The sequence below is a fragment of the Molossus molossus genome, unplaced genomic scaffold, assembly GCF_014108415.1.
Source record: "Molossus molossus isolate mMolMol1 unplaced genomic scaffold, mMolMol1.p scaffold_m16_p_17, whole genome shotgun sequence".
NCBI lineage: Eukaryota > Metazoa > Chordata > Mammalia > Chiroptera > Molossidae > Molossus > Molossus molossus.
Genome location: NW_023425352.1, coordinates 8396501 through 8408133, shown reverse-complemented (window position 1 = coordinate 8408133; position 11633 = coordinate 8396501). Strand labels below are relative to the sequence as shown.

The 11633-nt window shown below is 53.4% G+C and overlaps 1 protein-coding gene across 1 annotated transcript; it reads right to left on the bottom strand.

Annotated features, from left to right (window-relative positions):
* Positions 1–1040: 1040 nt before the first annotated feature.
* On the bottom strand, positions 1041–10692 carry PAOX (polyamine oxidase). Its single transcript, XM_036265142.1, has 7 exons — positions 10509–10692; positions 9508–9994; positions 8594–8793; positions 8136–8388; positions 5440–5552; positions 4768–4925; positions 1041–1745 (listed from the first exon to the last, which is right to left on the bottom strand). Exons 1-7 carry the CDS (start codon positions 10690–10692, stop codon positions 1602–1604), a joined length of 1539 nt encoding a protein of 512 aa, XP_036121035.1. The 3' UTR covers positions 1041–1601.
* Positions 10693–11633: the final 941 nt, after the last annotated feature.

Sequence of the window (11633 nt, the reverse complement as noted above, 5' to 3'; positions counted from 1 at the left end):
AGCGGATGCCAGGGGCGGGGCGGGGCGGGGCGGAGCGAGCTGGGGCGGGGCTTCGAGCTGATAAGAAACTTCTGCAGTCAGGTTTGGTCCCTATTTACACATTTGGTTAAAAAATCAAGCATTTTGCCTGGTGGATTTGGCTCAGCGGTTAGAGTGTCGACCTGTGGTCCAGAGAGATCAGGGTTCGGTTCCTGCTCAGGGCAGTACCTCGACTGTGGTTTGACCCCAGCCGGGGGTCGTGGGGGTGGCAACCTCTCTCTCTCTCCCTCCCTCCCACTCTATCTGAACAAAAAGTGGAAAAAATGTCCTCAGGTGAGAAAAAAAAAATTTCCAGTATTTTAAATTTACTTATCCTCCTTTTCTTTTTCAAGTACTCCGGGTTTTAGTGTAACAAATAAACCCTCTGCAAATACTGACTGCAGTTATACAATAAGTCTGAAGTCCTCAGTCCAAAGTCTCAGCAACTACTCAAAGGCACACTGGGCAATAAGACTATTACCCTGGTGGAATTTTTGAAACGAGCTCCTAAAATTCAACATGCTCAGATTCTCAGCACAAAAACATCATTGCGGTGGTCTTGATGGTCTTAAACTTCCTAACACTCAGCGTTAAACGTTGTTCCTGGGGCCGAGACAAGTGTCCACCACCGGAGATAAGGTCTGCTAGGTGGTTTCATCCGCCTATCACCCAGAGGGCAGCCTGTGCCCTGCCTTCGCCTCTGGAAATACAGAAATGTCTCTCCAAGGCGCATGGCTTGATGAAACTGTGGGTGTCAAAAATACAGATCTGTGCATCTGACCAGAGCTGCATTGTTTCATAGCCCTAGGACCATAAAACTAAAACAAAATCCTGTTGAAGTCTGGACTCCTCTCCCAGATTTCTGACTGGCAGCTGTCCAAGCAAAACCACTCCAGTAACACAAAGCAGTGGACTGGGGCAGGGGGCAGGGGGCAGGGAAGACCCCCTTGGAGGGGCAATTTGACTCAAAACAGGAAGGATAAGGTGCTATGCCAACACACTCACCCCAACACCACCCAGCGCTCCCCCAACACGCTCCCCTAGCTCACCCTGACACACCTGGCTACTCTGTCCCTCTGCACTCGTTTGTTTGTTCACTTTCTCCAGAAATCCTCAGGATGGGGTGCCTCTTGTGCCTCCTGTCTCCCCACTCGCTGGCCCTTGGAAACACCTGAAGATGCCCAGGACAAGAGACAATCACAGCACCCAGAATCCAGAGGACCCAGGGATAGGTAGGCCACTACCAGGAGCACAGAGCTCTGCAATGACCTGGGCCTGGGCCTGGGGCAAATCGAAGGCAGAAGGCAGAGATGCTGCAGCCCTGAGGTGTAAGGACAACTCTGAACACAGAGGCTTCAAGACCTTTATGTGGAAGCCATCAGCTTCAGCAGCCGGCTGCTCCTGTGTCTCACTTCTCCAGGAAGACTTCCCACTCAGTTCCAGCTCAGCCCTGGCCAGATCCAGGGACAATCGTGGAAAATGAGAGCATTGACCCCTGTTACAACACTTCCCAAGTCTCCAGCCAGGCTGAACAGAGGAAAGGATGGTGGCAGCCTCCCCTGGCAAGTGAGAAGGGAGCCAGCTCAGAGGCTGGACCCATGCAACTGTGCCTGGGAGTCCCACAGAGCGATGAGCCGGTCGGCCTCCCTCCAGCCAGACAGTAGAGCCCCGTGTGTGGTCGAGTAAAAAGTCCGATGTGTGGCTTCTCCTGCAAACAGTACCTGGAGCTGCAGAAAACGGTGGGGTTAGAATGGGGTGCCAGGGGTCAAGCTGCAAGCCACACACCTTCCAGCTGTAGCTACAGAGCTGATGGTAAAGTGTGGCTTTGTTCTTCACCTAACCCCACACCAGTGTGGCCACAAAACAAGAGCAGGTGCTCGCACAGAAACCAGCCTCAGACAGCAAGCGCTAGGGATTAAACGTATCACACAATGGAAAATGTGACAAAGGGTCTAGGAGACATCATTGAGAACATCCCCCAACATGCAGACCAAAAAAACAGAGATAGAAATTAGGAGAGAAAATGATAAGAACATTCCGAGGACCAGTCCAGAAGTCCACCATCCAAACGACAGAAATCTTAAAAAGAACGAAAAGAAAAAAAAGCAGCCCTGGCCGGTTTGGCTCAGCAGTTAGAGCGTCAGCCCGCGGACCGAAGAGTCCCGGGTTCGGTTCCCACTAAGGGCATGTACCTCAGTTGCAGTTTGTCCCTGGCCCTGGTTGGTGTCGTGTGGGTAGCAACCACTCAATGTGTCTCTCTCACATCGATGTTTCTCTCTCTCTTCCTCCCTTCTCCCTCCCGCTCAATCTGAAGATAAATGCAAAAATGTCCTCAGGTGAAGGATGAGGATTTTAAAAAAGGAAAAAAAGCAGAGAGAAGATGAGATAATTCACAAGAACTTCCCAGCTGACTGAGGGGCTCAGGGCAAGTCATGTGAAGTGAGTGGACACCTGCCGAGACTCCTCCCATAGAAAGACAAGGTCTGTGTCCTGCCCCTGGATGGTGCCTTCTGACTCCCAAGCTTGATCACATAAGGTGACGCAGCCCCCCACTCCACTGAGATGCCTGTGCTGGAGCCCTGGGGCCACCATGCTGCAAGCTCAGCTTTCGGGTCATCCCAACCCAGGGCAGCCATGGGAGAGAAGGAGCCTCAGATGACCCCAACCCTGGACCTGAGTCACCCTCAGCAGATCAAGTCTTCCCGCTGAGATCCCAGACACCACGGGGCGGACACAAGCCACCCCACAGTGCCCACCTACAGAATCTGTCGTTTCCACCACTAGGTGTTGGGCTGGTGTATCACATAGAGATCAGGACACCTGAAGTGTAAGAGCAGAAAAAAGGCATTTTCACACAGGCCAACTTTCTCTAAGTTCACCTTCCACACACCCCTTTCTCAGGAAGCTGCTGGATTAAACGCTCCAACAAAGCAAAGGAGCAAACCAAGTGATGATGCAGAGCACAGGAAATAGGGTCCAGAACAGGAGGGAGGCACAGGGAGCGCCAGATGATAATGGTGGAAGACAGCACCTGGGTGAGGCCCAGGTGGGCACAGAGGGCATGGGGTAGACAGGGCATGAGCGAGTCAGGGTTCAGGGCAGGAGTAACAGGGACAGGTGGGGTGCAGGGTGGGAGGGGTGCCGGGCAGCAGGGGTGTGAGGCAGGTGGGAACAGGCTCCAGCTTTGTCTCAGAAGCTGAAGCTGACAGTCACCAGTGCCCGGGAAGGAAGGGAGAGATGACAGCTAGCAGAGCCCAGGCAAAGAACTGCACAGAAAACAGCCCTGCACACGCTCACACACTCACATGTACACACACTCATACTCACACTCACAGACTCACATTCACACACAGACACACATGCAGTCACACTCACTTGTACAAACACACATCCACACACTTGCTCAGACGCGTGCACACACATCCACATACTCACTCACAGACACGTGCACACATATCCACACACTGACATTTGCAAAGGGGCAGAGAGAGAAACCACTGTGGCAGCTCAGGTGTGGGTAGTGTCCAGAGCAGACAAAGTAAAGTAAACATGAGTAGCGATCTCACCAAAAGTCCCCATCAGAGCGCTGGGTGGAAGAAACCTAAAACCTGTGTATCAGTGTGAGAAGCCAGGCAGTATTGCCAGAATTAGAAATTCCAGAAGTAACGCTATCAGTCAGGCAAACTGAAAAGTGATAACACAGTACTTGGAAAACTCAACACTGAGTGTTGGGTAATGTGTTTACTTTAATTATTAAATTGTTCATTTCAAGTGTGATGACAGTGTTTTGGTTACATATTTTAAGAAGTTTCCTTTACCTTTTAGAGATGAAATATGTGCAAATAAAATGTCAACTGTAGCCCAGCCAGTGTGACTCAGTAGGCTGAGCGACATCCCATGGACTGAGAGGCCCTGGTTCAATTCCCGGTCAGGGCACGTGCTCAGGTTGCCAGCTAGATCCCCAGTGGGGGGCGTGCAGGAGGCAGCCGGTTGATGTTTCTCTCTAGCATCGATGTTTCTATCTCTCTCCCCCCCCTCTCTAAAAAATCAATAAAAACATGTTTTGCTTTTTTTTAAAAAGTCGCCCTGGCCGGTTTGGCCTGGCGGTTAGAGCGTTAGCCCGCAGACCAATGAGTCATAGGTTGATTCCGGTCAAGGGCATGTACCTCGGTTGCAATTCGTCCTCGGCCTTGGTTGGGGTCGTGCAGGAGGCAGCTGTCCCTTTCACAAGAATGTTTCTCTCTCTCTCCCTCTCTCCCCCTCCCATTCTATCTGAACAAAAGTGGGAAAATGTCCTCAGGTGAGAATTTTTTTAAAAAGTCAACCGTGGGACAAGCTGAACAGCAGCATGAGTGGGGAGGAGGAGCCACACTCCAGGAAACCAGAGATGCTGCCTACTTTTGTAGACCTGTGACGTTTTCCACAATTAAATGTTTTATAAAAAGTGCTGGCAGAACCTGTTCTTTAGACAGAGTCAGCTAGAACAGTCTGGAGCACCCTCCACCAGTCCCCTGCACTTTGCTATTGTGTTAGACGGCTACAGAATTCTTTGATGCTTTAAGCTATGTGAATGTATAATTCTGATAAAAATCATGCATTTAAAAATTATTCTTAATTTTAAAAAGAGAAGGGATTCTGAGTCTCAGGGGTCCCAGCCCCACCCACACTCCCTTGTGTTCCAGTGGCTCCCAGGGACGTGGACCTGCAGCGGGACCCCAGGTGCCTTCCCGCCCAGAGGCCACATCATACCTGGGCCTTCTCTCTGTCCGCAGGGAGGGGCTGAGCCAGCAGTTCAATGTCGTCCCCAGTGCTGCCCACAGCCACGTAGCTGTAGGAGCCCCTGCAGTACGGGGCACTGTGCCAGCGAGACCTCAGCACACTCTTGGGCGCAGGAAGCTGTGGGTTCCCTGAAACAGAGATGCCCCCACATGAAGCCAGGACTCCTGTCTGCATATCTGCAATGGGGCCTTCATTTTCAAGACTGAACAGTTTAAAATGAAAGAAACTACCCGGGAAGAAAGCCAAGCCATGGAGCATATGAATAAGAGGCTCTCCCTGTCCTATCTGCTCTGCCCAACTGGGGACACCACCACTGCACAGCGACTCTGCCCTCACCCCACGTGACCGTGGTGGTCCCTGCTTTGTCTGAGCCTCCACGTCCTCATCTATAAAGTCCTGATTACGGACAGCTGTATTTATTTTGGTGGCATATTTTAGAAAAAAAGTGGAAAGTGTACGCAAAGCCATTTCAGTTCCTCAGAAACAAGAACTCAGATAAGTGACCCCACCAATATAAGGAAGTGTAGTCCCTGAAGGTTCATAGAGGCAAACTCAGTTCTTCACTGTTAGGAAGTCTGGTTCCTGTTTCGAGATCAGCCAACAAGGAGCACAAGTAGAGCCCTGGCCGTGGGTGGTCAGTACCTGTCGCCCGGCGAAGCATGCGGGTCAGAGACAGAAGTACCTCCTCGTCCGACAGTGTCTCCATGAACTCAGACTCAAGTCCAGCGATGAACCCGCAGAGGACGTGGGCAGACCTACATGGAGAATATACCACAGAGACAACCCATGTTGGGCCCTGCGCCTGTCACAGGGTCTCTTAGCGAGGACCCAGCCCTGGTACAGGGAGCCAACCACACCCACACACAGTGTCCCCAGGGGGCAGTCCTCAGGTGAGGGTGCTGCAAGTGTGGGCCATAAACTGCTGGGGGCCTTTTTATCACACTGGACAGCACCTCTGTGTCCACTTGCAAGAGCAGCAGTGGGGACACTGCTGACCCGAGGCAGCACCGAGGCCATGACGGCCAGTACAGCAACGTTCCCCACCACACACGTGCGGTAAAAAAAGTGCCAAAGTCACTTGAGAGTGTCCTTGGTGAGGCAGTAAGTTATTAATTGTATTAAATGTTGACTCTGGCCCTGGCCGGTTTGGCTCAGTGGTTAGAGCATCAGCCTGTAGACCAAAGTGTCACGGGTTCAATTCCAGTCAAGGACACCTAACTGGGTTGCAGGTTTGATCCCCAACCTCGGTCAGGGTCATATGGGAGCAACCAATCAATGTGTGTCTCTCACATAGATGTTTCTCCCATCCTCCCTCCCTCCCTTCCATTCTATCTAAAAATCAAAGGAAAAATATCCTCAGGTGAGGATTAAAAACAAAATGACTCTGGAGTACTTGTCTTTCTAATGTTCCATGTGACAAAATGAAAAACAGCATAAAGCATTTCTGCCGCGGGGGGATGTGCGACGGCCGTCCTGCCAGAGGTCCCCGTGCGGTGGGTTGAGCTGCCGGCTGAACAGGCCACATCTCTCATGGACACGGTTTAGAACAACTGACTGACAAACTGTGGCATTCGGCCCAGGCGTGGGCAGATGTTTTCTTGAAAACGAGCAAAGAGTCTGTCACCAGGTAAACGACTACAAGTACTTACTACAGGTGATAAAATTTAAGCTTTCAAGCACAAATTAGCGTTTTAGAAAACCTATATCGGCCACCAACAACTGGATAGGGTCCCAATACTGAGACTTTTCTGAGATCAGTGGTGACAATTAATTTTTGATACTGTGCGGTGAAATGCGTCGCTATCTGGAACCTTGCATGACCATCATTTCAGAACGACCCAAAGCACAGACAGGCGAGAGATCCCGTGTGAGGCCGACGGTTTCAGTGGGACGGAGTGAAAGTCCGCAGCTGGGGCTGCTGACCTCACACGGCAGCCGACCTTCAGTACACGACGGCTGGGTGTTGGTGCCGAGTCAAAGACCCACAACTATCTGAAGGCATTTAAACGCCACGCCTTCCCCACAGGTGTGTGCAAGTCCAGACCTTCCGCACCACTTCGACCGGAATGGACTGCACCCGAGACACTCAGCCATCTGCAAAGCAGAGCAGTGGTTGTCTTCTCACTGTTTTGTTTTAGGAATATAGTTATGTTTTTATTTTTTTATCTTCACCCGAGGACATTTTTTTCATTTTTTGTTCAGATAAAGTGGGAGGGAGAGAGAGGAAGAGAGAGAGAGAGAGAGAGAGAAAGATCGACATGGAAGGGACACATCGAGTGACTGCCACCTGCACGACCAACCAGGGCCGGGGACAAACTGCAACCGAGGTACGTGCCCTTAGCGGGAACCGAACCCGGGTCTCTCTGGACCTCAGGCCAACGCTCTAACTGCTGAGCCAAACCAGCTAGGGTGAAATATAGTTATTTATTATTAAAAAATATTATTTATGCTAACATGGAAGAGGTTTACTATCATCATAAAGAATAAATATTTTGAAATTTCGAATGTGGTAAATGTGTAGATACAACCCACAGAAACAAAAGCTCTTCAGGATCCTAGATACCTTTTAAGGAGGTCCTGCCCTGGCTGAGTTGCTCAGTGGTTGGAGCATCATCTCAAATACCAGAAGGCTGTGGGTTCAATTCCGGTCAGGGCACATACCCAGCTTGTGGGTTCAATCCCTGGTCAGGGCGGGTATAGGAGGCAGCAGATCGATGTTTCTCACATCATGTTTCTCTCTCTCTGTCTTTCCCCCTTCCTCTCTCTCTAAAAATCAATGAAAACATATCCTGGGATGAGGGTTTTTAAAAATTCTTGTAAAAAAGGGGAGGGGGGGCCAGCCAGTGTGGCTCAGCAGTTTAGTGTTGACTCATGTCCCAAGAGGTCGCTGGTTCAATTCCTGGTCAGGGCACATGTCCAGGTTGTGGGCCCAATCCCCAGTGGGGGGCATGCAGGAGGCGGCCAGTTGATGTTCTCTCTCATCAATGTTTCTATCTCTCTCTCCCTCTCCCTTCCTCTCTCTCTAAAATCAATAAAGAAAACAAAAGGGGGTTGTGGGTCCTGAAAGTACAAAGTGTGAAAGCCACTGTCTTGGGCCGCAGAATGTCCCATGACAACCACCAGGGTCACTCAGGACCATCATTCCACTGATGTCCTCAGCACAGAGCACAGGCTGCAGAGCCGGGCCTGGAGCAGGTGGCCCGGCATTGTTCCCATTGATGCCCTACCTTTAAACCCTCCAGACACATGCTAGACCCTCAGCCAAAGCGAGGCCGGGGGCCAGCCCCTCTCAGCACTCATGCCTGAGGCTTCCCCAGAGAAACAGAGAGTATACGTACTCGAAGGCAGGCAGGACTAAAAAGCCAATCAGCTTCTTGACCCAGGCGTCCTGCAGCGGGGCGGCGCTGGTCTCCAGGGGCGATGTGTCCTCCCACACCACCTGCATGTACTCGCAGCCTGGCTCCCAGAAGGGCTCCTCAAACTCCAGGAAGACCTTATTATTGGTCCCAAAGCCTAGTTTCCTGATGGCTTCTGCCTTCTCAGCAGGCAGAGGCGGCTCGAAGAAGGTGTCCAGACGTTCTTTAAGAAAACCTGGAATTCATAATGGACTCGACTCACACCACATATATCTCCTAAATGGGAATCAACAACCACAGGAACCCACACTGACCCCATCAGAAGAGTCAGCAAGAGGCCTCCCAACACACTGTGCCTCTCAGGACCCACAAGAGGCTGGCCATCAGGACTCACAGCCTCGGTGGGCCGCAATGAAAAACCGGACTGGAAAGTGACCTACCTAAGGGCACGGTAAGGACCACGTGATGTGCTGGGAAGCTGCCTCCATCCTCACACTCCACCAATACTGGAAACGTCTCCCCAGGAGACCCAGCTTCTTGGAAGGACCCATTCCAGTGAATAGTCTTCACTGGCTTGTTAAAAACCATCACATCCTGGGGTAACGAGGCCACTATGCAGTTTGTGAGTCCTTGGTAGCCCCTGGGAGAGACAGGATGTTAGTGTTGATTAGAGGACCAGCCTGGAGGTGAGACCCTGGAAGAGCCCTCCAAGGAGCTGCAGCAGCGCTGGTCCCCGCTCAGGCTCAGGCTCAGCGGAAGGAGGCTGGGAAGGGAACAAGGAGGGCAGGGGAGGCCTCGTGCCAGGATCCACCCTGTGGTTTCTGATCCACCACAGGAATGTTAATACCTGCCTCCTGGCTAATGGGAGGATTAAATGAGCAATGGACTCAAAGCTCCCAAGGTGTGAACAAGGGCCCCTCCTGTCTGCCCAGTGGTCTGGTTGTGAGCATTCAGTCACAAAGGTCCTCCCCTGCGCAGGAGCCTGGGGGGACACCTGGGAGAGCCCACCGGAATAGCCCTGGGATGTCTCACTAGTGCCTGGTGGGGGGACAGCCACCCTGCTCCAGGGAAGGGCCCTTCATACAGTGCTTAGCACATAAGGGGCCTCATAAACATGGGAGGAAGAAAGCATTACAAGATGCATTTCCTTTTATCACTTTTTCTTGAAAATAAGTATTTCCTTTTTCTTAAATGAGAAAAACCAGGGAAACAAATGACCAACTCTCTAAAAAGAGAAGACAAAAGGCCCCTTGTCCCTCCCACCACTGCCCTGCCTCCCAAAGCTCCACTTGAGGTCATTGGAGGGGCCTGAGGAGCATGGAAGGCTGACTGAGTAGGCACAGCACACACATACCCAGGAAAGGTGCAGTCCAGCCCCGGCAGCACGGTGTACTCCCCGAAGGGTTGGAGGGCCACCAGGTCCATGCTGTGGGTGCCACTCACACAGCACTCTATGTTGAAGAAGTTATTCAGGATGGCCAGCTTGAGCTTTTTGGTCTTCTCATCCTCTGTCCAGCTGGCCACATGCTGACTGATCTCCTTCTTGAGGTACTCCCCAACACTGGGCACGGGGGCCTCAGCCTCATGCAGGAACTCACGGGACTTATCTATGAGGCTGTAGAACAGATTGCCCATCTCCATCACCAGCTCAGGGTTCACACTTCCCCCGGAGCTGGCATAGGACACGGAGGGCAGGACCACGTGACCTCCAGTCTCGATCAGCTGGTTCTCCTCTGACAGCTCCTTGTCCCCCAGCAGCTGGTACTTGGCAGCCAGCTGGAAGACAGGGTTTCCCTGGGAGGGCCCATGGATCCAATGAGCGCCTATCTCCACCACACCACCTGGGAGGAGAGAGAGATGCCACCTTGAGGTTCTGTCCCCCCAGAGATAACCCCTGAGCTCTTCTCCTGAGCCACAGCCAGATCTGCCTTTCCCAAATATGTTCTGAAAACCAGCCCAAGGACCACAGTCCCTCACCGGAGGGCCTGGTCAGACCTAGTTTAAGGGAACACCTGAGGAGGGGGCGTGCTGCCCTGCACCTGCTTGGGGAGGACACTGGAGGGATGCCCTGGGAGCAGAAGCCAGGCCTGGCTGCAGCGAGTACAGTCAAGGGTTAACTTCCCGCAAGGGACAGCCCTGCCAGCTAGGGAGAGTTTCGGGGAACATTGCACTTTGATTAACTGGGGCGCGGCAGGGATTCATTCAGGGGCGGATAAGGCTTCCGGGTCGGTTAGCCCCTGGCTAACCTGGCGCAGGGCGGGCAGGACGGGCCAGAAGGCGGCAGAGGACGGGGGGCGCCGGTTGGGACCCGGGGATGAACTCCGGGAAGGAAGGAGTTATGGGCGAGGCCGTTACCGAAGCTGCGCTCCGAGCGGATGCGGCCTCCGGGGTGCGCTGTGGCCTCCAGAACCCGCAGGTGCGGGGCGGCCGGGTGGCGACAGAGCCTCTGCGCCGCACTCAGGCCGGCGATGCCGCCGCCTACCACCAGCACCCGCGGGCCGCGGCGCGGAGCTTCCGCGTCGCCGCCACTCGACTCCATCGCGCCGTCCCGGGCTGTCCCCGCGCGTTCTCACAGCTAGAGGCTCAGACCGCGCAGAGGGGACCAGAGAGGCCGGGGGCGGGGCGGGGCGGGGCGAGGCGGGGCGGGCCGAGGGGCGGGCCGGGGCGGGCCGAGGGGCGGGGCGGGCCGAACGGCGGGGGGCGGGGCGGGCCGAGGGGCGGGGCCCCGGCTGGAAGTGGATGCGGGCTTAGGAATCTGAGTACTTAAACCTGGGAATAAGGTACCGATTCAGATAATTCATAGTGCTGAGGACTCCGCCCTGAGTAATGGACAAAATCTCAGCCTTCATGGAGGTCACTGGGCAGAGGCAGAAAACCGACAACAAATATGTTTTCTCCAGTGAAATGTGCTTGCAAGGGATGTGTGCACTTTCAAAGAATGATGTTGGGAGAGGTGTTGCCATGTGCCTGAAGCAGTCTGAAAATGCCTGCAGAATGCTCAGACTTCAGGCCACTGAGCAGTTTACAGAGCTGGTCACATAGGCAACCAAACAGGTCAAGGTGCCCAAGGGCGTGACCACCAGTAAGGCCCGCTGCCCTGAATGGCAGGGGGGGAAGGTGGCTGGTGTGCTGCAAGCTTTGCTGCTAGCTGGGCCTATGGCCCTGGGTGCCTCACTCCCCATCCTGCACTCCTCCCTCTTCAGCAGGAGCTCATTGGTGACTCCAGTGTCAAGCTGAGTTGTGGTCCTGCAAGAAAAGCACCAGGATGAAGAGCAGGGCTTGTACTCAGAGTGGCCAGAGCTTCTAGGGTGGCATATGCTGGTCCCACAAGGTGCACCTCGTGTCTGGAGGTGCTCACCCCACAGCTGCACGTCATCAGGCAAGAGCAAAAGCAGCACAAAGTCCCTGGAGGAAACCTGAGGGTCTGGCCTCTGAGATCTGGAGGCAGGTCCCTGGACAGCAACACCATCTCCCAGCTAA